The 26,792-nt window shown below is 43.6% G+C and overlaps 2 protein-coding genes and 1 long non-coding RNA gene across 7 annotated transcripts; 2 read left to right on the plus strand and 1 right to left on the minus strand.

Moving 5' to 3' along the window:
* Positions 1–142: 142 nt before the first annotated feature.
* Positions 143–6,727, minus strand: LOC6612941 (discs overgrown protein kinase). 5 transcript variants are annotated; one of them, XM_032723300.1, is made up of 4 exons: positions 6,602–6,727; positions 5,917–6,005; positions 4,138–4,225; positions 143–3,559 (listed from the first exon to the last, which is right to left on the minus strand). In XM_032723300.1, the coding sequence occupies exon 4, from the start codon at positions 3,498–3,500 to the stop codon at positions 2,178–2,180; it is 1,323 nt and encodes a 440-aa protein (XP_032579191.1). In that variant the 5' UTR covers positions 3,501–3,559; positions 4,138–4,225; positions 5,917–6,005; positions 6,602–6,727; the 3' UTR covers positions 143–2,177. The 5 variants fall into 5 exon arrangements, with proteins under 5 accessions (XP_032579191.1, XP_032579192.1, XP_032579193.1 ...); XM_032723301.1 differs by having other exon boundaries at positions 6,595–6,727; XM_032723302.1 differs by lacking the exon at positions 6,602–6,727 and adding an exon at positions 6,488–6,561.
* Positions 6,728–10,594: 3,867 nt separating this feature from the next.
* LOC6612942 (transcription factor SOX-10) lies at positions 10,595–21,707 on the plus strand. Its single transcript, XM_002037398.2, has 3 exons — positions 10,595–11,120; positions 18,626–18,772; positions 19,693–21,707. Exons 1-3 carry the CDS (start codon positions 10,921–10,923, stop codon positions 20,942–20,944), a joined length of 1,599 nt encoding a protein of 532 aa, XP_002037434.1. The 5' UTR covers positions 10,595–10,920; the 3' UTR covers positions 20,945–21,707.
* A 2,388-nt stretch (positions 21,708–24,095) lies between these two features.
* On the plus strand, positions 24,096–25,478 carry LOC116801395. Its single transcript, XR_004361981.1, has 2 exons — positions 24,096–24,478; positions 24,548–25,478. It is a non-coding gene; the product is annotated as an uncharacterized LOC116801395 (long non-coding RNA).
* The last annotated feature ends 1,314 nt before the right edge of the window (positions 25,479–26,792 follow it).

The following is a 26,792-nucleotide window of genomic DNA, read 5'->3' on the forward strand; positions in this document are numbered from 1 at the left end:
TACTTTTGAAATGTTTCATGAACCGCTTCGATTTCGATTTCGTTTGTGGTTATTTTGTATTCCATATCACTGGTGGTTTATTTTTAATGATTTTCTCTCGTATCGCCCACGATACAGTCGAACTCGATGCAAGTATAATTAGTTATTAGTTCAAAATTCTATTCTCAATATACATATACAGTTAATTATACAAAACTTCGAAATTACTATGTTCTCAATTTGTTAGTTTCTCTATTTCGCTTATGCTGAATGGACTGCTCACACAAGATCATTTAGTTCCCCAGTTCTAGTGGCTCATAATCGCTATGAATCAGTTTGTCGGGCTTCGATTTCGTTTCTTCTTCTATCAATAAAATGCTAATGGTTTAGGTTTAGTACTCTGTATGCTAGGAGGAAAATCACACATATATTTTAATTATATACTTTTTTAGGGTTCGGGTATTATTCATATGTACACTCACTAGGTTGTCAATTCGGTTTGGGGAGGGGGCTTGGGGCATCTCCGCGGTCGCGGATCCCCTAATCTGAATGCGCTATATGGTCGTGTTTACAAGGTTGGTCGTTTGCGTTTGCAAGGCGTGCGCTTCGAATCGAGTTGTGTTCCAATGTAAAAAATAAAAGTGAAATGACTGAAACAAACCGATCAGAAACAAGGTCGATGAAACATAAAACAATTTGTAAGAAATATCACGTAATGTACTTTTATTTAAGTTTTAGTGGCTTCTGCGTTCAGTGATCCGATTTGTGTTTGCATTTCTTTGATTTGTTAGTTCTTAGCCAGCCAATCGCTGTGGGGTTTACATGTTTACGTGTTCGTTCTCATAAGATATAGTTTATATTAATGTATATTCATATTTTTGCCCATTCATTATCTCTTGGCGCATTTAGAATTTGTTTTTTTTTTGCATTTTCCTTTTATTTTACGGTTTGGTATTACTTATAAACAAATTTCATATTATAGCTATAGTTTATTAGCTAGCGTTGTGTAGCTTTCCTCCGCAGGGCCATTACTTACATTGTTAAATCGAAACGTTAATGCAATTGTTTTGTTGTGTATGTCTAACGCAATTTATATGCTCTCTATCTTAGTTTCATGATCTTGTTGCGTAAACAAAGGGCTGCCCCAACTCCCAGCTCCCACATCTCGCATCCCATTTGCCCACCGCTCGGGAAATGCGCGCTTAAGTGTTTAAATTTCGGAAAGATATATATGAACACAGGCAGCGAAGTGCAGACCACGAAAGTATATATATGTATATATAAAGGGGAGAGTAGACGGTACAGAAGGATACATAAGATAACATAGGAGGGCCTTATAAGTCAGAGCGTTGCTTAAAGCTAGAGAACTGCACGTGATAATCGCAATCATTTTGCCATCAACTTAGACTACAATGTGGGTGCCTTGCTGTGTGGCATATGCTTTTGTATGGATTGGATTGGATTGGATTCGCTAGAGCTAGAGCCTATAGTCTAGGGTTAGGGACACTCGCTGAACGCGGTGTCCTTTGTTTCTTTTACACAAATATTACACTTACAATCGAGTTATTATGTGTTCATGATCGGTTCTGCATGTTCTGCCTGATTTGGTCTGGGACTTCAAGTTAACAAAGAAAAAGTTGAGCCGGCCAAGAGCAATAGTCAAATGCAAAACAGAATTAAATGCCTGCGTGTCCTGCTGACCCCCCTCCCAAACCCCGCCGCGGACCCCTAATTAACCACCGATCTATTGGCCGATCTTCAGGCAGGGATCTCAAATCAATTGAACAGTGCGGTGTTTGTTGCAGTTTCTTGCAGCCAGGTTGCAATCGTTTATGTTCTAATAGTATAAATTAAATTAATCCTAGGCTAGTTAATTAATAATAAGCGCGCTCAACGTTCTAACATCTGGGAGCAGAAACCAAAATGTCAGAAAACAAACGAAAATGTACACAAAAAAAGAAAAGCGCCGCGCTTTGCTATGCTCTGCTCTTCTTCTCACTGCTCTAGTCCTCCGTTTCTGGCAGGGACCTGGTCATCCTGCCGCTTGGATACATTCAACGTGTTTTACCGCATATATAAAGCAAGTATTATATATTTTAGGTATATATAACTATATATCCTACATGTATAGTTTGTTGAGTTCTGTTGTTGTTTGTCTACTGTGTCGTGTCCAGCGTCGCAACCTAAACGATAAAATATTATTTGGCGTTCCCCACGCCACCGCCCCCTCCGCCGCTCTGCATACCGCCCACACCCACTCCGCCGCCGCCTCCTCCGCCTCCCTGGCGCATCCGTATCGAGGGCCGGCGCTCCGGCGTGTCGTACGGCGGTCTCGACGAGTTGGTGGCCGCCATCGAGTCGTCCATGTTGAGTCCGTTGCCGCCGATCAGTTGGCTGCCGTTGCCGCCCCCGTTGCCGCCCAGCATCGCCAGCGTTTGGCCGCCCTGGAGTTGCTGTTGCGCTGCACTGCCTCCTCCGCCGCCGAGCGCCGCATTGACCTTGTGTTGCTGCTGTTGATGCGAGGAGGCGGCTGCCGCTGCTGCCACGGCCGCTGCTGCGGCCACCGCATCATGACCCGCCTGGCCGTCCGCTCCGTCCTGTGCCTGCTGAATGGCCTGGGGATTGCGAGGTCCGCCAAACTTAAGCAGGTTCCAGTCAAACACATAGTCGTAAGTGAAGCCCAAACGGTGGAACAAGTTGCGGAAGAGCTTGCGCAGGTGGCAGTAATCGGGACGCTGGTCGAAATGCATCTGGCGACAGAAGTTCAGATAGTTGACGAACTCGCTGGGGAAGCCCTTGCACAGCACCACAATCGAGGTGGACAGCTTCTTCTCCGAGATCCTTTCGTACTTTTGCCTCTTGTTGGCTGCCTTTAAGCCCTGCCAAGGCAAGGCGCCCAGATTGAAGTACATGAGGACGTAGCCCAGGGATTCCAGGTCGTCGCGACGCGATTGCTCAATGCCCAAATGTGTGTTGATGGAGGCATAGCGGGCAGTGCCCGTGAGGTTCTTGTTTTCCCGATAGGGAATGTGCTTCAGCGACCGGGCATCGCGGAACTTCTTGGCCAGGCCAAAGTCAATGATGTACACCAGGTTGCCCTTCTTGCCAAGACCCATGAGGAAGTTGTCCGGCTTGATGTCGCGATGGATGAAGTCCCGCGAGTGTATGTAATCGATGCGGGAGATCATCTGGTCTGCCAGCAGCAGAACCGTCTTCAACGAAAAGCGGCGCGAACAAAAGTTGAAGAGGTCCTCCAGCGAGGGTCCGAGTAGCTCCATCACCATCACATTGTAGTCGCCCTCGCTGCCGCACCAGATTATGCGGGGTATGCCTATGCCGCCCTGCATCGTCTTGTAGAACTTCGACTCGATGTGCAGCTGGGGGTGCTTGGTGCGGATGCACTCCAGCTTGATGGCCACCTCCTCGCCAGTGTTGATCGTGGTGCCCAGATAGATGTCGCCGAACGATCCCGATCCTATCTTGCGGCCCAGGCGATATTTATTACCCACGCGCAGCTCCATTTTTTGACGACTGTTTCTGTGGGTTTCTGTGTGGTAGAGTCCGGAGTTGCGTTGCCTTTCTGCGGGAGCGGAGAATTCAATTTTAGTTTTAATTGCACAACACATTTACTCGAAAATAAGGCTGTACGCTTTTCTTACTCATAATACTACACGAGTTGGTCGATCCCAGTTCAGATTAGCTGTGCTTAAAATAATATACAGTTTAAAATGTCTACGCCAAAGACTACAACTTTTACTTTGTAATCCCGATAGGATATGGAAAGGTTGCTACGATGCAGTCAAATGGTTGAATTCGATGTAAATGTGCTTAGTCACGATTGCTTTGACTAATTATAGAAATATCATCGGCGTCACAGGTTTTTACGAGTAAATATGAATCAAGTGACTTCGAAAATTCGGCTATTGACCACTAGCAACAATGTGTGATATTAATAGAAGATATTAATCGATCGCCTTGTTAGCGATAGGAGTAAATATTCGTCGGATTTTGTTAGCTACTACATCTTCTTCTTTTAGTAAAAATACTTTTGATTCTTCTGACACGTGATGTCTGACAACCCTGCTGTTCTGTACAGTTTGCTAAAAGTCTACTTTTGACAGCTAACAGTCTTTCCCAACACTTCTCCACTTTTCTCACCTGGCGCTGTCCTTTCGTCTGAGCTCCTCTCTTCTTCTTCTTCCGATTTGTTCAAGGCAGTCGCTTATGGCTTTGTTTTCGAAGGGTTCTGAAATAGGAGGTACTAAGTTAGTTTTTTAGATCTTCAACATGGTTAATCGAAATTCCACACAGCTGTTGAGTAATCCTCTTTTTTTACCGTGCATAATTCGCTTTTGTTTGTGGTGATAAGGATTGTGGGACACAGACATGAAAACAACACACGGCAACAATCGATATCGAAAATAGAAAACAGTTAGCTAAGAATAAAACAAAAGAGAGAGAGAGAGAGAGAGAGAGGGAGAGAGAAGTAAGCCTGGCTTACGTTGACAACACAAAAATAGCAGAGAAAAGCGTACCAAAAGCAATTCGAAATCCAAATGCACAGTGGGTAAATATGATAAGAACCCGAACCTCGCACAAAGTAAAAGTTTATCTCGTATATTTATATTTAAGAGTGAGCGCGTCCCTGCATTCGGCAGCGTTTATTGATTACGAATGGGAAAAACAACAGATTTAATAAGTGATGAGTAACGATAATTTATAAGCACAAAGCAAAAAAGCACTACTTTTTGACATTCGTCACAGTTGTTGTTTTAGTCAATTTAATATTATACTGTACTATTAAAAATAAAGCAAATGTGCCACAACGCTTATACATGTTTGAATAGATATAATTCTTTTTTTCAAGTGTATTTTTTACGTGACAACATCAGCAACATGGAGAGGTGAATCAGCAATCAGGAAAAGACAACGAAGAGATTAACAACAAATAGATAAAAGAGACGTGTGTTTGTGTATGCGTGGAGTAAACAATCGACGACAAAAGGGAGAGAAGTAAAATAAAACGCAGCGACTGTGAAAATGCCACTTAAATGACACTTTCAGTGGTAGAAAGCACAAACAAATACCGAAGATAAAGCGCATGGAAGTGAGAAAAAGAAGCAACAAGCCGAAAGTTTTCACTTGGCGGCCGAAAATAAAAAAAAACTTAGTTTAATTGTTGTTTTCGGCGGCTCTCACTCATTAACCCCTTCCCTCTCCTCTTTCCGACATTCTGTGCGCTTTTACCGCTCACGCATTTTGATCGCTCTCTCTCTCTCCCCTCCTTTTCCCGACTCTTTATCACCCACTCTGCGGTTCTAACCTCAAAACCTGCCTGTGTTTGTTGTTGTTTTTGCTTTGGCTTTGATTTATTTAACCGAAATGTACCGTTTTTTATTGGTATCTTCCATGTTCTACACTGAGAAAAATCACTGTAGTCATGTTGAATGTAGTATTAATTTAAAGAGCTTTAATTTGTGTACTGTAAGGCGAGCAGGAAAATCGCGGTTTTTCCTATTGGTAACTGAATATTTTTCAGGGTATCCAGCTGTTGTTTTCGGCCAAGCGGGTAAACACGAATTGATTACAATTGCAAAACAGCTGCACGTTGCGTTGGCGGCTGCCGAAAATCTTCCGCAAAAAAAAAACGCACAAGAGAACAAAGAAGATACAAAAAACAGTTGTTCCAGCAGGCGCCACAAAAATAAAAAGCTTAAGTAAACAGGGAAGAGCAAATGGAATGGAAAACCAGAGCAAATTCAACGGGGAAACCTCAGAAGGGGAAGGAAACTTGCAATTAATTGTCAAACGCTATTGGCCTCCGAAAACTAACGGCACTCCACGAATGCACTGCGAATAACGGGGCTGATAAGAAACAGCCGATAGCGGGTGGAGAAGGGTAACTTGAACGCACAGTGGAACAAATTCCGCACTTACCGTGGCTTGTTTTCTTATTTTACTTGTTTCCTATTCCGCTTTGCCCACTTCCTCTGCTGGCGACGCTGCTTTTCCTTCTTCTAATTCGACTGAAATCGAAATCGAATTTTTTAATTGGATTGATTCTGCCACAATAATTTTCATTTTCTTTGTTTTAGAGCCCAGACGTTGTTTTTGTTGTAGTTGCCACAGTCGCACACAAACACACGCACACAGTCGCACTTTTTGAGGCCACACGCAAGCGCATTTTATGCAATACTTTTAATAATAATGCATTGCTGCCATATTTCAGTTATTTTTATCGTTTATTTTCAAGTCGGTTATGCTGTTCATCTCGGATTTTATGGGCGCATCGATTACCATCGGGTTGCAAATCAACTCGAGAAAATTAAACGAAACCAAACGGAACTCGGAATCTTATTAAAAAAACCAAACTTATGCGACTCGTTTGCCCTGGCAATAGATTCGTGCACACTAGTCGTCCCGCCCGCACTCACACTGTTTCTACCGCGAGCACGTTGCTATCCCTCCTGCTTCAGCATTTTCACACCAACACAAAGAAAACACTCACTCTCAATGAGACACTGAAATGCTGCTGGGAAATTCGAGTTTTCCTGCGCGTGGTAACCGCCGCTTTTCCGTTCGCAAACGGGTCTGTCGATCTGAAACGCTACTGACCACTTACGTTTTGCATCAACGCTGCGCTTTCGTTTCAATTTTCCTGGCTATTTCACATAGATTTCGACGATTTTTTACAAATTTACGCCATCTTGATATTCGCAGTGTGACCGCGCCGATAACGAAGAAAATTACCATCTGGTATTTACTCCCTCGCGAGTGCCCAGAAAGACATGTAATTGTGAAAAACATTGATTCATATACTTAGTTGTGATGGTCCAAATATAGTTTCGAAGTACCACATTAAGAAAATGAAGCTAGAGTATTGGTAAAACCAGAGAAAGAACAAAATTATTTCTTTGCAACAGCTAGCCAGAAATTCAAATTTAAAGAAAGTAGAAATAGCGAGAAATTGCTAAGTTGTCAACGTTGTTTTTATAATATGGGCACACTAATCCTTACACTGTGAAATCAGGCAGCACTGTACTTATTATGATACACCCAGTGCTGCCAGATGGAGGCAAACTACTTGTGAGCTGCGCCACCTAGCGGATGAGTACGCGAAAAGTGGTACCCAGATGGCGCCTAATATTTCTGTATTTCTGAAATTCAATTGAATATATTTAATGTTTTTGAATCTTACATTCAAAGAAAACCATCACCTTAATTTTATATTTTAAGGAGAATACAAATACCAATACATAAATTGGACTTTGCGTAAGGATATTAATACTAATATACAAATTTGATGAATCAACAATATGTTAATATAAGTTGTCTTAATATGCAATGCTTTTAAAAAAGTTGTTAACCCTTTTTCAGGATTCTGTTCCACATTCACGTGTAAATAGAAATTGAAAATGTATTTTATTGGCATGTTTTGCAGTTATAGGTAGCATGCCAATTTTGATGTTACGCCGAGGTATCGAAATACCTGAAACGAATACTTTTATTGCAGCAATACGAATAAAGCAAAACACGTGTGAATTCCATTAGCCCGCCCACCCGCTTTCCCCATTTCCCCTCACATCGTGCATTTTCCGGCTGTGTAACCCAAGAAACGGTGACATAAAAAAGGAAGCAGAGCCAGTTATGTATGCATATATGAGAAAATGTATGGTTTTTTTGGGAGTATGTGCCAAGGTGTGTTTCATTTCAAGTGGGGGTAGGGTAGATAAGCAATCACTCGAAATTGATAACAAAAAAGGGAGAAAAGAGTGTAACGATTCGGTATCGGAGCCGGCAATTTAAAATGAAATATAGACAAAATAAATCACCTTAACTGCAATTACCTACGATTTTTGTTTTCCACTGCTGCTATTTAGATGCATTAGCTTAATTGCATTTTTGTATGCAACTATAGAAATCTCCATTTTCTATTTAGTGGTGGATCGTTCAAGATCTTCATAAAAACACGCCTTTGTCTCCCATTGGCTGGGAAAAAGAGAAAACAAAGCAATCCAACGAGGCAATTGAAGATAAAACAAGTAAAGCGAGAAAACAACTCGTTTAACCGCTCTCACACACACACTTGTTCAAACCATATCTTTCCCACTCACACACGCATAGACGTGCGATCGCCGACGAATGAAAACCGTCGTTATTTCGACCGATGGTCAACCTCCAACAAATAAATAACGAAAAACGTAAACCAAATATGTAGGTGCGAAGCAATAAAAACCGAGTGAGACGCGTGTATGTAAATGATACATCAAAGAACACTGTAAAAAAGTATGACATATTCATAGGGATACCGAGACAATTTATTTTATTAATTATGCAATATAAACCTATTTTTCAATTCATATTTTAAGCAAAAATACGAATCTGACCGCAGACTTAGCTGCTTTGGTACTGATTTTGAATGATATTTGAAAAAACGGTAATCACTCATTTTTCTCAGTGCCCTTTTGTATTTTTGCATATTTCCTGACTGCGCCTTGCTGCTCTTCTTGCTCGCAAAATATTTCCGCAACACATGTCGCATATCTGGGCGCTTCCAGCTCCTCGCGGCTCCCACTGCCCCGCCCCTTATCCGCGACGCCCCTGGGCTTCTGCTTCTAACGCAGCAGTTAAAAAAGCGCCATTTGGTTTCGTTTAGCAGTCGGCTTGAAGATTTTTGTATTTCCTTTTTTGCTCGTCGGCGGCTTAGATCAAATAATGCGATTTCATGGCAAGTCGCAAATTGTCAAGCGGTCGTCGCATCTGCCGCCACGCCCCCCGCCCACGGGCGCATTCAGATGCATTTCGACCTTTCTGCTCCAGTTTGATTATGAAACATAAAAAGTGGGGGAAAATTAATTTGCCTGCGCTGATTTTTTTCCTGTACAGCGCAAATATTTTTAATTAATTCATAATATTTTTTTTAGCTTTTTTCAGCGAGTTGTTTATCAACAAGTTGCGGGCTTTGAAGTTTGCCGGTCCAGAAAAAAATGCTTGAACGCGGCTGGGGAAATTGTTAGAAGCTCGGCCATTAAATTTCCTAGACGCGAATCAATTTTCCAGTCGCTGCAGTTCAGCGAACTGCCCTCGAAGTTCTGGGCGTTTGTGTATTTCATTCTTTTTTATGGAGTATCGTATAATTTTCATTTTGATGCCTTTTATGACACTTCCAAAAAGAGTAAAAAACGGGCGCTGCTTTGACGTCAGTTTTCAGGTTCGATTTCATCTCCCCACTTGGCATAAAACATCCGAAATGGCCTAGGTATTTATGATTTCGTTTATGCATTTCTCTGTTTTATTGTTTAATTTCGATACTTCGATTTGTCTGCCTGGCCGGCGACGTTTGAAAAAAGTTAATTGAGCTGTAAAAATTATAAAGATGTAAAAACCCCCAAAACTATTTGGCGGCTGAGATACGTGCGCTGCAGATAGCCACTTGGGTCCTACCATAACTTCCAGTTGAAACCAGCTGGAAAACAAAAGCGTAACCAAACTACACTTCTTCGATCTTTTACGATCGTGGAATGAATAGCCCTCCGTTGGCCGATTATTTCATTTCTCTTCTTCGAGGGTGTTTTCTTCGCATTTTACGATTTCGGATCGCATCGGATCGGATCGGATCGTGTGGAGCATAAAGTAAATCTAGTGCAAAGTGGTTATGAAAAGATCGTACCAGATCACCTGATCTCGACTTCTATGTGGACTTACTAACGTTAGATCGATGAAAGGGTACAGCATTTGCATTTCACTGGATGAGGCGGGGATGAACTTCGTCTCTTGTATCTGAAAGTATGTCGAACTCAGAGTGCCAAGGAAGTAGGTCATAGTTTGCAGGAATCTAGTTTTATGACCCTTTCATAAGATATTAATTTATATCAGTACACATTAATAGTTTCAGGTAAATAGTCCTCCCACTTTCCTCAAGTTCTGTCCACCCTGGGAACCCATCGATCACTTCCCACCCCCACTCCCTCGCATTATCACCATTCACCGCTGTTAACCCTTAAATCCCTAATGATCCTATCGACTCCTCATTACCAATCGTTACCCATTCAGGACCTATGCGCCCCCCTCCCCTCCCGGAAGGGACACCAAATACAGCTGCAACAAGTGGCAGGTTTCTAACGATCCCTCTGGCCCGAAGTCTTCGAGGTGCCATAAATCCACATGTGGCTGTAAAGTGTTACTAATTTCTGTTTCTGTTTCCATTTCGATTTATGTCCCAGCTCTTTGCCATCACTAGATATCCTGGATTTTTTGATATAGAGGGTATGTTGTATTCGTCCTATATTTGGTGGGAAATATTACAAAACCCCATTGGAGTATTATTTTTATAGATAATAGTATTAATTTAAATCATCCAAGAGATACAATCACTGTTTTTTTCCTAATTATAAATTTCGAACACTAGGTACTCAACAGTCGAACCACTGCCGTTTATATATTGCCACTAGTTTCTCGGTGACAGTCGTCACCCCCGCCCCATTTTCGATTCCGCTCTGGGGCCAACTAATTTCACATGAACATGTTAATATTTACACGCGTACCGCCGCGATTTTTATGTTCGCCCCCGCCGAGTACTGCTGCCCCCTCCCCCTCACCCTGCCCCTGCCCCGCTCCAAAACCCCCAGCACCCCCAAGTGACAGCAAACGATCCAACCAACCACCGTCTTCAGCTTATCGCCACGATCGCCTCGAAATCCGACGATTGCCGAGCTCGTCTTGGGGCACCAGACCAGCGATCCCCAAGATCAGTCGCAGTTAGTCCGTCAACCTCGTCGCGTCTCTGCTATCCGTAAAACTCGAAGGCCCCATTCAAAATTCCCCGAGATCTGCGTGGGCTCCAAGCAGCTGCCAGAACAAATCGTGATTCAGTGACATATTTCGATTGTGACCAGCGAATGATTTAGTTTAAGAGGAGACTTAAGACAAGTGCCGTCGAAAATGAGTGACAGTTCCAGCTCCACTTGCTCGAAGGATCGTGCTAAGCCGGTGGAAACCCTGGTTTTGGCCAACTACGCCCTGAAAGCCGAGCAGAAGAAGGCCCAAGGACAGAGTGGTCGAAAGGAGGACGAGCGCATCACCACTGCGGTGATGAAGGTCCTCGAGGGCTACGACTGGAATCTAGTCCAGGCATCCGCCAAGTAAGTCAGACTTGTGGTTTATGCCTGTCATATTACAATTAAAAGGGTGTTGATTATAAGGCTATTCCAACATCATAAAAAGGTTGTGCAGAGAACTAAATTCAGAATATAGCATTCCGATGAGCACAACGAGTCCTCAGTGGATATGAAGCCGCCGTTAAGCCAAGAATGACTAACCCACCAACCTCCGATTAGCTCGCTGATTAACACAATTTCCAGGCTCATATGCACATACGTGGGTTTTCTTTTATTTAACTGGATAAACAAACTTGGCGAACCGCAAAGGGAAAGGAAAATATATGGGCGAAAGAAGGGAATACGATTGGGAATCCGCCGGCATTTATGTAAATATAAATGAATTTACACATTCACACATATTAGACAAACAAACGACGGCAACAACAAATTGGCCAAAGGCAGCAATAATAGGAAGAGGCAATAACAAGCCACCAGATACAAAGATACGAAATACAGGCCTCAATAAATGCGCCTGGCGGACTGGAACTAAATGCTCGAGATGAAGACGAGACGACGACGACAAATCAATTCAGGCAGAAAAAGCGAATAAATATGTTTTTAGCGTTAAGATGCTAACTGCTAACAAGGTGGGGGATGGGGTTCTCGGGGGGCCAGCCCCAGCGGATCTCAGCTCAAGCGGACCGGGGAGGTGACACTTGGTTCCGTATTTTGCAGTACATGTAGTGCTGCAGGTCGTGGGAAAGACGGGCGGCCGCAGCGGCTGATCTCTCTGATCCCTCGGATTGCAGATTCACCAGATCCCATATGCCAGATCCCAGATCCCAGATGCTCGGTAGCTCTATCTGGCTGTCTGTTTGACCGGCAATTAGCAAATGTCGGGGCTTCCACCTCCGGTCTTTGAGCAGGGCTCCATTCTTATCTGACTTTGTCAGCCGCCTTCAGTCGCTTTGTACCCAACGGCGCTTATCACTGGCTGGGATTACACTGGAATAAACAGTCTAGTAAGGCATATGATGTGTTTTGAGTGGTAATAAGTTCCTTTAGTTTGATGCTGATCAATTTTAACTCGAATTTATAGAACATGTTTTGAGCAAGTGTACCTAAACAGGAAGGGGTTCTCCCTCGGATGAACTCGAAGAAAAGCCAGAGTCAGTATTGATTTGCGATTCTGTTTCCCCCAGTGCCGCCGCCGCCGAGTGGAGCTGATTCTCAGCTGTCCAGGGACAAACATCCTTGGGCGCAGTTGCCTCCTCGTTGCGAAATGCGCAGAAAGCGCTGTCAAGAGCACGTGTGTGTTTGCACAAGGATATGAGCGCCATTTCCTTTCCTTTATCTATCCACGGTGGGGCTCCACGGCCCAAAACCCACCCTATCAACCCTGCCCACCACTCCACCCGCTAGGTGCCCTCCTGCACTCACTATCCCCCAACTCTCTGCAAATTGTTTACCTTGCGCTTTATGAGCCTTGTTTATTTCCACTTAAAATCGCTTAAATGCACATCGTTTGCCTCCAAGTCCCGCTCACTTCACCAGATTACCACGTATCCCTGTCACCTTAAAAATTAAATTTTTTAAATGGTGAAAAGTGCTGTGTGGGAGATACGTTTAATTGCTTCGCTGTTTGCCCTTATTGACCACAGAAATTGATTCGCAATTGCTTTGCTTTTCGCTTGGAATTTTGCTAGGATGAGGTGAGAACTCAAAGCACTGGCATTTACCTCGGTGTCTCTTGATTATTTTACTAGTTAGTCGCAATCTTAACTAACTAGTAACTAGTAACTGGTAACTAGTGATTGAAAACGATATACCATGGAATAGCAAGTATCGAAAATATCTGAAGTTTTGTGACTTCCTTCTGCCAACTTTTATGATCCACTTTTGGCGAAGGGGAGACCGCAAACATTATATTGCTGTTTGATTTGGTTAAATTAATTTCGCATGAATCACTTGAAAACTGTTACTTAAGAGCAACACCAAAGTGCCGAGGAGCCACTTGAATAGTCAGACGATCGTCGTAGCCCGATATAAACCCATATATGTATGTATATATGAACATATGTGTGTATGCTTTGGGAGGGCTGGGGTTTGTTATTAAATAATACAGACACCATGTGCGGAACCCTTCTTATGCGCCCTGCTCTATTTACTTGGCTCGATTAGATATGGGGCCCTACTACTAAGGAGGAGGAAATGCGAGCCCGTCGGAGGAGCCGCCACTTCGGGTAGGACTTTGGCGACGCTATAAATATTTCATTGCTTATCTGTGTGTCCGGCCCGAGGTGTTATCACTCGCCCATGGAGTACACCTCGGCCAGGTGGGCAGAGCCAGAGCCAGAGCCGGAGCTCCCCGGTTCCCAGCCCCTAAGCCATCCGATAGTTCCACTTTCGGCGCTGCGACGAGTCAATTTACATGGCCCCAACAAGTCATCTCGGGCAGCCTAACCAAACACTTCCCCATGGTGAAAGCTCCGCTGGAGGCCCCAACCACATCAGCCCATGCAACCCAAATGGGGCGACAGTGGGGCAGATCCAGATCCAGCAGATTGAGAATTATACGTTCAGACTTGAAAACCAGGAAACATAACATAATATATTATATCAAACATGTACCTCAGCATTATTCTCAATTATTTGAAAGAGTAGTGTAGGTTCCACCGTTTCCTGGTTTTTGGAGCTGGACCGGCAAACCTGTTTGTAGCTGTTGCTCCGCCTCATGTTGGTAAAACCTCCTCATATGTTGGTAGAACACCGCCCCCTGCAGACCCCAAAAATCCGCACCAAGAGTAGCAACCTCAGCTTTTGGTGGCCGGTAAAAGTTTGTGCAGCGGCAACAAGAAGAACAGATACACGTGTGGCTTACAAGGCAAATATTGATTTTGTTGTTGCTGATGGCGCTGTTTTTGTTGCTGCCCCACAACCACAACTGCTGGCCAAAAGTTTCCAGCCTAGACTCTCGTTTTGCATACTTTTTGTTGCAGCAGGAATTTACAAAACATCGGGAGCTCATCTCCCCGAGGTGTTGTCCTCCTCCTGTAGTCCGCATCAATGGGCGAGTTTTATGGCCAGGTGAGCGCGACAAGGGCCGAAAAAGTTGGCAGCAACTAAAGTGCAAGTAAGCCAAGTCGCTGGAACGATGTGGGCCAAAGCCAGCGAGGCTCAAAGGATGCCCCGATTAAGGCCACAAAAATTTGTCCAAAGGGAAGGGGTCCTTCAGGACGGAAATGAAAAGGAACTTGGATTTGATTAGCTCAAGAGTATGTCATTTCATGAAGTATCTGTTACTTTACTAAGATTGCTGTATAGAGCAAGGGGACAAGTTCCTTAAATAATATTAAAAATTATAAATTTTTATTTTAATAAGAGCCTAAGTCTTCTAGTGTACTGAAAAATCTAGAATATCTTTGCTTTGAACATCCAAGGGTATCACAATACTGAGTGAGCTCCACGTACTTTTCCTAAGCTCGGGGTATTTTGCCAAATATTGAACAACATTTGCGCATCAAATTGAAGGCGCATTTGATCCGGCCATAAGCTTTTAGCCGAAGTACTCGCACATTTTGGCGCAAATCCGCTCGATATGCCTTTCAAAAAGGGTTCAATGGCTCAGCAGCCATTCCGTTTGGAATCCCCGTCCTGTATCCATTCCGCATCTCGGTGCGTTTTTCTGGCGGCACTGGGAATCCTGTGGCCGCTGTTTCCATGGCGGGAACACCCACGCGATTATTCCTCGGATGCCGAAGTCTACCGGATTTCCCGTGCTGAAACTCACGATGGATGGACGGAAAATCGCCAGCGGCAAAATAGGTGTGGAAATTCAGAGCAAACTTTTCATTTTTGTGAGATTTCGAAAACGCACGTTACACTAGAAAACAGGCAAACATCGCTGGGCGCGAAGCCATAAATAATATTTAGTGTTTGCTTGCTTTGCATTTGGGTGAATCATGCATATTCCCACGAATTCTAAATATTTAACTACTCTGTAGCGACTGCTTTGATTGGAAGTGAGTCATACACCAGTTTAGCTAATTGATATGCCAAGAATTTCAGTAAGCTAAAAGTCAATGTATTGAATTCTGAATTACCAATAATATTCCATTCCATCGAAATCTGCTATCCTTGTTGGGAAGTGTCTTCTCGCGAGGTCCTGATTCACGGCCACTTCACCACAATGACAATCATCAAATGTCAGGGACATATGTATATACAGCATTGGTTGTAGCTGCAACCACCCACCAATCAGGCGCAAAACAGCCAGCAAAAATAAAGGGACCACCCACGAAAACCAGGATGAAGCAGAGCTCTTTCCTCTACGCCACTTAAGCTGTCGCTCTTCATCGCGTTCCCGCTCCCAGCTGCCACGCCCCCTTCGCCTGTGTCCTTTCACGCCTATCCAGTTGCTCCTAGCTGGTCAGCGGTGCCGGGGAATCCCCCGAACTCTCTGTCACTTTGCTCGAGTGCGGCACAGTGCGCTGTAAAAATAAATTGACTTGGAAATTGAAAAAAGCAGGAAAATGAAATGAAAATGAGAGTGGTGGTGGAAGTGGAAATGGATGAGGACGTGGCCAAATGAAATGATAACAGCGAACGGGATCGAGATGAAGTGGCCAAGAGGCGGCTTAAGCCGAAAGGGAAAGCTCAAAAAGGCCGCTTCTCGAGAGGTCGCCATGTGTGGATGCCACTCCGATAAGTTTCCAATAAGTCCAGCCATTCCCATTGATCCCTGACCTAAGTAGCAGCCAATAACGAGATGTTTTTCTTCTTACCAGAGCCGCACAAAGTTGGCCAAAAGCACTGAGCAAAACTATGCAACGAAACTAATCTGGCTACAATTTAAGAATAGTATTTATTCCTCAACGTTACATAGCTGCATTGAAAGTCCATTTAAATATTGAAATCACTCTTATGCAGAAGCAAGAAAATGAGTAAAATTAGACAGAGCTCTTGAAGATTGCCGAATGCACCAGAATTCCCAGTGCAGCTGGCGCAGAACAGCCACAAACACTGAGCAAACTCGGATGCCAGTCTCACGGTAGCAGATCCCCCGGATTGAAAAGAAAGGGGCAGTTCCAGCACCTTATCACCTTATCAGTGCCCTGGGTGTTTGACCACCTTTTCGGACGAACTTCGGGGGCCAAAAGAGGGCAGAACATGAAAGGAGAAGAAAGGCCAACCGACCGCAGTGCAAACAAGCAACTGCATCCGTTGGATGCATTTTAAATTTGTTTGACAAAAGTGTCGTAAAAGCGGCGGCTGCGTGGGAAAATGTGGGCACTGCCTAAGCAAATAAGAAATAAAAACGAAAATACTGGAGATACAAAAAACAACGAGCTGCGGCGGCTGCAATTTGTTTACACGCGCTGTATCTGTTAGATACATTTCGTATTTGTGAACTTGTGAAAATCGCTGAGACGTCTCCGCCGCTAATTAGGCGCATTTGTCCCCGCTTTTTGACATGCGCTTACAAATTGGAAATGAAAATGGGCATGGAAATGGAAATGGGAGTTTTCATGCCGTGTTTACAGCTTCGTGTTAAGGCCGTAAATATTTGGGATTCGCCCCTGCCCCCCGCTGTAAAACTTAATAACAAAAGCGGCAAATGGCCCGTTGCTGATAAAAGAGGCGCAACAAGAGCCGAAGTGTATCTTGGCATCTTCGCGCATCCCTGTATCTTGTATCTTTGGCATATGCGAAAAATGGAAAGCTGCACATTCAAAATTCCTCGCAGTCTCCGCTCATTTCTCATATTTGCTCATGAGCTAACGGCCACTTGAAGATATCACTTAATGAGATTTGCGCATCTCCGAATGCAACAACAGCAGCAAATAATGAAGACGTGCTTGAGTTGCCAAGTGCCCCGCGGATATGCTGTGCATGTATCTCTGGGTTTCGGCGCTGCACGCGAAGAAATTCAACAAAGTTTAGTTACTCGTGCCCTGAAAATTAAATGTTTCATTTAGATAGTAATTTTGTCCAGTGTATGCCTGGGAATGGTGCACCACCTCCCAAGTCCCAGAACTGAGTGCAGCAAAACGAACATCACTTGATTCTGATTAGCGTGCTGTCAAGCGTGAGAGCTGCATATACATATATATCTGTATATATACGCGCAGATACTTTTGAATCGGGGGAGGACGTTGGGATGCTGGGCGGGGCGGGGTCGTGACGCCGACGATACCAAAAGGCAGATAACAAACCCCAAGACGATGTCCATTTGGCCTCCGGTTGCGTTTTAAATCGCTTAATAAGCTCGGTCGAACTTGTAATTAAGTCCAGGAGCAAGGCGGCTTTCAACTCAAATTTAAAAGGCAGAATGGTAATATATAGGGTCTATTAGCTAATCAATCCATGGGTCTGCTGAAGACACCTCCTCATTGATTTGCACTGATTGAAAACAGATGGAGAATCTACCATTTTCCGGCCAGGCACAGGATGCAGTCAGGCATATCGAATAAACTCGCCCACAAGGCCACTGGCACACGCACACCCAACTCAATTGAAGGATTTACCTAACAAATCCTTGCCCTGATCATGTTTACTTAGGATAAATAATTCAATATACGAGGCTCCCAAAAGGTGGGCAGCCAATGGGAAATCTGGGGCACTCTGCCATAGTGTTCCGCCCCTGGAACGCCTATCTCTTTGATTGAATCTCTGTCTTCCTCGGTGCTCGACATGCTAAATAAAAATGAATGAATAGATAAGAACAATCTGGGTGCTCGGATGTGTGTGTCAGAGTTAGAGTTGGTTAGGGGTGTCCTAATATATATAATATAATATAATATAATATATCACTGCTGAAAATACGTAGAAAAAGGCTTTTACATTTTTGTGTTGAAGAATTCATGTTACCCAACAGGACTTCATTTCTCTCTCTCCCAATAGGAATACAAATATTTATAGGAATGGAATGGAATTAGACAGCAGCAGGCTTAAGTTTCTTAGAAAAGTATGTAGTATTTTATCATTTCATTGTGCTATGCAATTTGGTACATGGGCATACCACAGTGTTCGTAGAATAGAAGCCATCATACGCCCCGTTGGTTTTATTTGGACGAGCTTGTATCGCACTGTCAATGGAATTATTGGGAAGTTTGGCGCGAGACAAGTGGATGGACTTGGCTGGGGATAGACTCGTTGTACACTTTATGCAAAGTCAAGAGTTGAGGCAACCACTTAAAGGATTCCCAATGCTTTTTGGCACAGCTGAAATAGATTTTGGCCCGCCAAAAGCCCGCCTTTCTCGAATTTTGCACGATTTTGCTGATTGCTTTTGTTTGCACTTCACTTTTGCACTGCCCGCTGCCATTTGTGCTCGGAAATACATTTTTGACTGCACTCTTGAACTTTCCTGGGAGCCATTCTATTTACCACGGCAAATAAAAGTTTTAATTGCAAATTTCAGTTTGACATTATGCGTTGTTGTGCCGTTTTTCGGTCTGCGACGTCTTTTAGCAATTAATGAAACTTGTTTACCCGGCCAACAAGTCACTGCATTTCTGACTGACTTCTCTCCACTTCATTTCCAGAGCGCCCACGGACCGCAAAAAGGAGCACATCAAGCGCCCCATGAACGCCTTCATGGTTTGGGCCCAGGCAGCCCGCAGGGTCATGTCCAAACAGTATCCGCATCTGCAGAACTCGGAGCTGAGCAAATCGCTGGGCAAGCTGTGGAAGTAAGTACTGGCTATTCCATTCTATGCCCCACTATACTATATATACATCACTCGGAACGGAGAAATACGGAGCAGATGCGAAACAGAGACACGTATCTGGCTGCGTAAACTCTGGGGCATGCCCCACTTCTCGGCCAGAAAAAGAAGCCATCCGCAGGGGGTGGGAAGACGCCCAAGTTTGGTTAAGGGCTTTCCGTCGGGACAGGGAATTGCAGCTGAAGGCGGTTTGTACTGTCAAAAAGGAGGAGTCAGTTACTCGGAGGACATCCATCCAACTGCAGCCCAGCAAATAAAGTCAGATAAAAATCTAGGAGGCCAAGATAAATATATTAGGTTCACCTGGTGGACACTTGCCAAGGACAGTCATGAGCTGCAAGCTGAAATATTACACTCGATTGCATTGGGAAAACAGGGTTTTCTTTGTATATAGTACTCTCCTTACCTGATATTTCCATAAAGCTTACGTTCTTGCAAGAAAATGCGCATTTATTATTATGCTCAAGAATACTGCGAATCGCAGTGACAGTTAATTAAACAGGATTTATTTATGGGCCAAAAAATGGGCCCAGCTCCATTCCCAATTAGTTGGGGCGGATGCTGCGACTTCTTATCAGCCGAAGACTCCACTGCTTATCGCGAGTCGCCCCAAGCGCTGAACTGTGAAATTTTAATTTCGAACCGGACAATATTTTATTACAAACAATATATGGAAACGACGCCGCTGTGTCGCAGATCGCCTTTTGGCCCGACAGATTTCCATTAATCATGAAAGAGGCGATCTGCGGCAGATAGCTTTTAAGAATAGTGGAATCCAGTGCTGGATCCAAGTGTTTTGTAAGCCTGGCGGATGTTTATTTATAACTGTATGTACTTTTCCAAATAGAATATGCTTTACTGAGTATACCCACTTACACTTGCAGAAATCTAAAGGACAGTGATAAGAAGCCCTTCATGGAATTCGCCGAGAAGCTTCGAATGACCCACAAGCAGGAGCATCCGGACTACAAGTACCAGCCGCGGCGCAAGAAGACGCGGGTGATGCCGAGCCAGCAAAGCGGGGAAGGGGGATCCCTGGGTCCAGAGATGACGTTGTCCGCCACAACGGGTAGCTCAGGGAAGCCAAGAAGCAGCAATTCCAACGGCCAGAGGCGAGCTGGTAAGGGAAATGCAGCTGCAGATCTGGGCAGCTGCGCCTCGACCATCTCCCCCCATTCCAATGTGGGCTCAAGCTCCTCGGATGTCTTCAGTAATGAGGCCTTCATGAAATCCCTGAACAGTGCCTGTGCGGCCAGTTTGATGGAGCAGGGCCTCATCGAAACTGGCCTGGACTCTCCGTGCTCCACGGCCAGTTCACTGTCCTCGCTGACGCCCCCAGCCACACCCTACAACGCAGTCCCCTCTAATGCAAAAGCGTCGGCAGCAAATAACCCCAGTCTTTTGCTAAGGCAACTAAGTGAGCCAGTGGGAAATGCAGGCCATGATTATGGAGTTCTCCTCGAGGCAGGCAGGGAATATGTGGCCCTAGGTGAGGTCAATTATCAGGGGCCATCGGCGGGAGTTCAGAGTGTAGCAGAAGGAGGAGGAGCAGGTCAGGAGATGGACTTCCTGGAGAACATCAATGGGTATGGTGGCTACACGGGCAGTAGGGTGAGCTACCCTGCCTACTCCTACCCCGCAAACGGAGGCCACTTCGCCGCCGAGGAGCAGCAGCAGCAGCAGGCGTCACAGGCCAGTGAAGCCTTAAATTACAAGCCTGCAGCCGCCGACATCGATCCCAAGGAAATTGACCAGTATTTCATGGATCAAATGCTGCCCATGACGCAGCACCACCATCCGCACCACACGCACCCGCTGCACCACCCACTGCAGCACTCGCCGCCTTTGAACTCCTCCGCCTCGCTATCCTCGGCCTGCTCCAGTGCCAGCTCGCAGCAGCCGGTGGCGGAGTACTACGAGCACTTGGGCTACTCCCCGGCCGCCTCCTCCGCCAGCCAGGTCCCCAACTTCGGGCCCCAGCAGCCGTATGCCAACGGGGCGGCCTCCCTGACCCCCACACTGGGTGACCCCGCACCGCAACAGGAGCTGCAGTCGCATCAGCAGGAGCAGCAGCACCAGCACCAGAATCCATCGCAGCATCATCTGTGGGGCACTTACACTTATGTCAATCCCTAAGCTACTTCATTTGCACATTTGTTGTGAGGCACAGAGAGAAAGAAAGCATCGGTATAACTAAACTTATTTGGGGATTCAGTAGGAGAAATCCAATGGCAGAGTTATCAACATTCATCTTTCAAATGTCATTCCTAAATGTTACATATTAGTTTTTTAATTCCTTTTTATCCAAATTTGTTCTACCCTTCCGAATATTATTTAAAATATTTATACCCCACATTGTTATAAATTAATTTAAAATAAACAAAAATTGCTCATAAAGCAGTTATGCATTGCACCCAAGACAACCAATTTCTCTCCGTGCACCTGCCCCTCCACTTCCGTTTCCGCCCCTCTTTATGGGTCACTTAGATGGCTTTCGTTTATTGGTTTATTGTCTGTGCAATGTCCGTGTGAGCTGGTAACTGTGCATGAGTGTGTGTTTCTGGCTCGAGGGTCTTTTTGGAGATTCCCTGCAATTTAAGCTAATCGCTGCGATTTTCGTTTATGGCTGCATTATTCCTTTCCCCATCAATATGCAATTCCAGTAAGAATCGAAGAAAGAGCCATGGCTATACAATCTAAATGGAAATTGCCGTGAGTGGCAAGAATACCGAGATCATAGCTAATTGGAAGCAATATAAACTAGTAGTAATAAATTATATTTGTAAGAACATATTGTTTAGAATTGGCAAGATAGTATACGAGAATGTATGAGCAGTGCTAAGAAAATAACACCCTATTTAAAGTACGGAATAAATAGACAACGATTTACACACTTAAATGTTTTGTAGTATAAATATTTAAAGTCTAAGAATGGAGCTACCAATCTTTGAGTTTAAAGGTGAAGGAATGGACTTGTAAAAGGTAATCACATTGGTATCAATTTTCAGTTGGTCAATTGGTAGGGTATCCCACCTCGAAACAATGCCCAATTCCAAATGGCCCGAGGTTGGAACAAATTCACTCAGTTGGGCGTGGCTTCTGACAGTTTCCCACACTCTGCAGATCATATTTGGGCTTTAGTGTCTACACCTGGCTGTATGGCACCTGTAACCGTTGTAAAACCAAAAAAATTCCAGTGAAATTAACACCCGCCTACCAAACGGGTTTTTCACTTCGTTTTTGCCATGCAAAACAATTTGAGACAAAATGAAAATCACACTCAGCTTCGAATGGGCAACGCACATTTTTTATTTGCCGACTCTTTTGAATTTTTTATTTAGCACGGCGTTTATTTTATTTATTTAAATTTGGAAGCTTAAGTTCAATTTGCGGCTGTAACAAGTTGTTGTTAATTGAAGCGCAAGCAGGAAGGCAAAAAAAAAAAAACAGATGGCTATTAGAAAAGAAGAAAAAGCAATGGCCATCCCAAAATGGCCGGAAAATAAAATGGCCGGGGGCAAACAGAAATTCATTTAGATGTGTATGCATTAATTTCGAAAGTTGCAAATTAACACGTTTAGCGAAACCCTGGTGAATAAATACACCATATTTATGAGCAGTATTTATTTTCCGATTTTTTCGCTTCTTTTCATTTGGTGCCAGGCGCCGGACGCTTTCTCACAAATTATGTAAATTATTTTCGCCGATTGGGCAGAAGATCTGATGAAATTGTTGCGCCACAAAAGTTACACGAAAGTATCGCAAACTTCTCGGGGCTAAAGCGGGATTTTTAAAAGTACGTGCCGAAATTAATAATCAGTTAATTAGATTGAATTATTTGTACCTAAATTTGTTATGTTTGAGTTGTTATGCACTGAAAGTTGTTTCGAATTTTTAAAACACTGCGATTTTAAAATATATATATGACAAGAATACAGGGCGGAATGCATGAAAAGTATTACTAATTTATTATAAAAAATTTTACGTTGAATTATATATGTGAGCTGTTTTAGTCTTCTAATCAAATTGCTTCTCTTCACTGATTTTCAGAATTTGCCGTATAATTTAAATGGAAATTGCTTTGCGTTCTCAGTTATTGCACACTCATGATTAGGGAATAATTTAATTAACTCAATTTGTTGATTGGCAGGCAGCCTTGGGAAGCATTATTCATTTTGAGGGAGCACGAAATTCGCTCACGTGGCAAATCGGAAGCAGAGCCAAATGCATCCAACCAGCAAATGTGAATGTCATTCCTCATTAAGATCCGAGAACAAATGTTGTGATGGCCCGACTTTCATCCGAGTCCTACCAAGGGCATCCATTTTCGTTTGGGTTGCTTAAATGTTATTAAAACTAATGATTTTTGCAGCAAACTTTGGCCAACTGTGCTTTTACGCCTGGTCGTGCAACGTGTCGTATGCGTAATGGCATTCCGTGCTAGTGCCCTGTGCTCTCGGCATAACTCAATTAAACTTTTCCTCTGCGGTCTCTGTTTAAATTCACTTAGAACTTGAACGATTGGAGATGGAGCTTACGGGACACTCTCATTAGACGTCGGCTTAGCACCTGGGAAAATGTTATTCAAATTGAGCTGCACACGAGATCCGCCTAATGGCCGTTGAAACTTCTGACCCTCCTCGGAAAACTCAGCTTGGACCAGTGGGGAGTGTGCCAAAAATTGGAAAAGCGAGGCGAATGGATAGGAGGGGATGCCGCGTAATGGCCGCATTCTTGCTGTTGTTTTCCTCTGCAATTTCTTTTTTAACGGCGGCAAAATGTGAAAATGTCAGGCACTCAAGCAGCTCAAATTATCCTGCGGAGCAGCGTACAAACAAAAAGAGAAAATAATAATGTGAGCCATTTGAATAAAATATAAGGCGAGAAAAGTTATGTGTAATGCCAAAGCCTCAGCCAAGCTCCATTCTTTTTGCCGACTTGAAATTGAAATTTTGTTTCGGTTTTAATACTCTTGCCCGGGTACATTAGAGATGGTGGTTGAGATGGTGTCTGCAAGATGGAATCATAGACATTTCTCCGGATTACACATCTTCTAGTGTGCGAATGAGCTTGTCGCCATAAATCTCCCGGGATTTTAAATTAAAATGTGATAAGGTTCGGGCAACATTGCCTTTGACAGCTAGATTTATGTATTTACTACAAAGAAAAGTCAATTATATTTAGTTTTTGTATAATACACTGAAGTAAATACATACTAGCTTAACTGCTTGAATGTTTTCTATGTTTTCGTTTTAAATGTGTAAAAATAAGAATATCCTAGTGTGGGAGTCGAGCCCAAATGGCAACCTTATATGTGCTATCGCACTTATTTGGTAACGACCCATTATAGCCAATTTCAAAACCTATCAAAATTGAATATTGCCCTATAAAAATACTACAAAATTCCAGAGTAGGATTGTAGCAAGCCACGGTCACATTTGATTTGCATATTTCCGGTCTCTTTTCGTGAAGCCTTGATCGAGTGCAGTTTAACTTTTTGTAAAATTTATGATTAAAAATCCACGAACATCGAGTGGTTTGGATAAGTGTTTTTCAAGGCAAATATTGCCAAGTGATCATTTAAATCGCTATCTAATTTTAACTGCGCCGCTGCCGGTCCCACATTTTGAGGGAGAATTCTTAGTGGCTGCGTCGCCAAGGCTTGTATTGGTTTGTATTGTTTTTTCGCCCTCAACTTTTGACCACGCGTGAAACTTACTGTGGCTTCATCGATCGCAGACAAAATTCACAACTGCTTGCCTCAGGAGCACCCACCGCGTGCAGCGGAAAGCTGGGCTTCTCCTTTTCTGCTGCCGACGGATCGCAACCCCCCTCTAGTTGGCGTTCTTTTTTTTACTCTTCATCGCCGCAAACAAGAAGCAGATCGTCGTGCATCCATTTTATGCACTCGTCAGCTTTGTGTGCTTCTTTTTCGTCGTTTTCGTCGCACACATCGAATCAGCGTCACTTCTTCTTCATCCGTGCGCATTCCGATAATATTTGTGCACAACACGAGCCCCAGGCTGCTGGCTGCGTATGCTGCGACCCTGAAGCAGTCACGACACGAATGATCGTGTTCAGTATTAAGTATCTTTAGAATAGTTTTTCATACTTGTGTTAATTTTACCTAAGAATATTTACTTATAAACCTCTACGATTTTAATTTAGCTTAACTTGTGGGAGATCTGACAAGTATACATATATATATGTGATTTCCCCAATTTATATTAATACATACAGCAAATCATCAACAGTCATCAGGCCTGCTGACATCGATGGAAAGTGCGTGAGTACAGAACAAAAACAATAAAAACACACATGCATATATAATGTCAGATATTCCTAAATAGTTTGATTGAAATACCTTGCCTTAATTTATCGTATTTCTAGATCTCTTAATTTAAAGAAGTTTAAAGTTTAAATATTCATTAATCATACATAATTCTAATGTAAAGTAAGCAAAACAAACAAAATTAGTAATGTAAGCTTAAATACCAACATTTTCATTCCTATCTTAATTATTTTTCCTTCATTTTGTCGTAGATAATCAAAATTACCCAATAAGAGATTTCCTTAACGTAAATAACGTAATTTTTAGGTTAAGGATTAGGTTTAGGAAAATGTATCGGAATATTATCTTTATCTTCAATTATATGGGGTCCAAAATGAACTAATCTGATGTCTTGTTGGGCACCAAAGGGTATGTAGAGCAGTGGTTGTATTAGGGTGGAGTCCGAATGGATTTCACAGGTAGGGTGGGTATAGAATGAGGCCAATAACATCTGGGCCTCATCTTCAATAGGTACACTTTCTTGTCCGCTTCTTAACCGTTTGGTTATCGTTTTTTTTTGAATCTACCGTATCTCTGTCTACAGTATTGTAGCTGTGACACTCTTGTTCATCTCAACACAAAACCCACGCCCATTTTCCCTGAGCATGCCGGTAAAAATAGTAGACAGAGTGTGTTGGGGTGGACAACGCTCTATGAGTGTGTTCGTTACAGTTATACTAGGTATCCCAACACCGAAAGGTAAACACTGAAATCCCTCAGTTGCTTTCTCAATTTGACCTGCCTCGTTTAACCGAAATATATTCCAATTTTTAATGTGACCCCGCCCCAGAGAGGCAAACGGCAGGAGAGGTAAGATGATTTTAATGGCGGGCAGCATTAGGCAAGGTCCTTGCCCAAAGACCACCCCCCTCCCTTGCGGACACCCATTCCCCCCGCGCACTGCTTGCTCGAGCAGAGGAAACTGCAAACACAGTAACACTAAACTCGAGGAACTGCTTTAATGCGCTCGCCCGAAAGTATGCAGCGAAATAATTTTGTTTGCGCATCAATCAAAGCGATTTTTCGGGGGCGTTGGCAATGTGGGCGGAGGCGGTGGCAAATGCGTGGGCGTGGCCAAGCCAAGTGTGGGAGCCGAAAAATCACTTTTGGACCAGCGCATTTGGCCCATCAATCAGCGTCAGGCCAATGCTGCTTATCATATTGCTGGTCTACTCGTACGAAAAACGCTGGCAGTGCATCAAATTGATATTTGTCAATAATCTTCTTTTTTTCTGCTGCGGATGCTGTTGCGGATTCTGCTGCGGATGCTGCTGCGGCGCCAGCTGCTGTGATATATGTCACTCACCATGACAAAATATGCTCTGTGGCTGCTGGAAAACGAGACGTGGGCAGCGTCGATGCATAAAATATTGGAAAATCACCAGAAAATGGCCACATCCATTTAATTAAAAATGCTTACTTTATGGTGACATGCAAAAAGTACCCGGTTTTTACAACGCAGTCGCTTTTTGTGCCGTTGGCCGGTAGTGGGGCTAATTATACAGTCACTTTCGTTGGCCGAAAATGGACAAGTGCTCGCATTATTAAATACAATTGCGTCATGAAGATGTAATTGAATTAAAACTCTCTCCAAACCAATTGCATTTATAATGCTGTTTTCTTTTCATAATTGCTTAATATCCAATTAAAGTG

The sequence above is a fragment of the Drosophila sechellia genome, chromosome 3R (genome assembly GCF_004382195.2).
Source record: "Drosophila sechellia strain sech25 chromosome 3R, ASM438219v1, whole genome shotgun sequence".
Classification (NCBI taxonomy): Eukaryota; Metazoa; Arthropoda; class Insecta; order Diptera; family Drosophilidae; genus Drosophila; species Drosophila sechellia.

Excerpts from the sequence above, each read along its gene's own strand:
- LOC6612941 (XM_032723303.1), bottom strand. The coding sequence starts at position 3,500 with ATGGAGCTGCGCGTGGGTAATAAATATCGCCTGGGCCGCAAGATAGGA.
- LOC6612942 (XM_002037398.2), top strand. The coding sequence starts at position 10,921 with ATGAGTGACAGTTCCAGCTCCACTTGCTCGAAGGATCGTGCTAAGCCG. Across the intron at positions 11,121-18,625 it reads CTAGTCCAGGCATCCGCCAA|AGCGCCCACGGACCGCAAAA; the intron begins GTAAGTCAGACT and ends CTTCATTTCCAG. Across the intron at positions 18,773-19,692 it reads TCGCTGGGCAAGCTGTGGAA|AAATCTAAAGGACAGTGATA; the intron begins GTAAGTACTGGC and ends TTACACTTGCAG.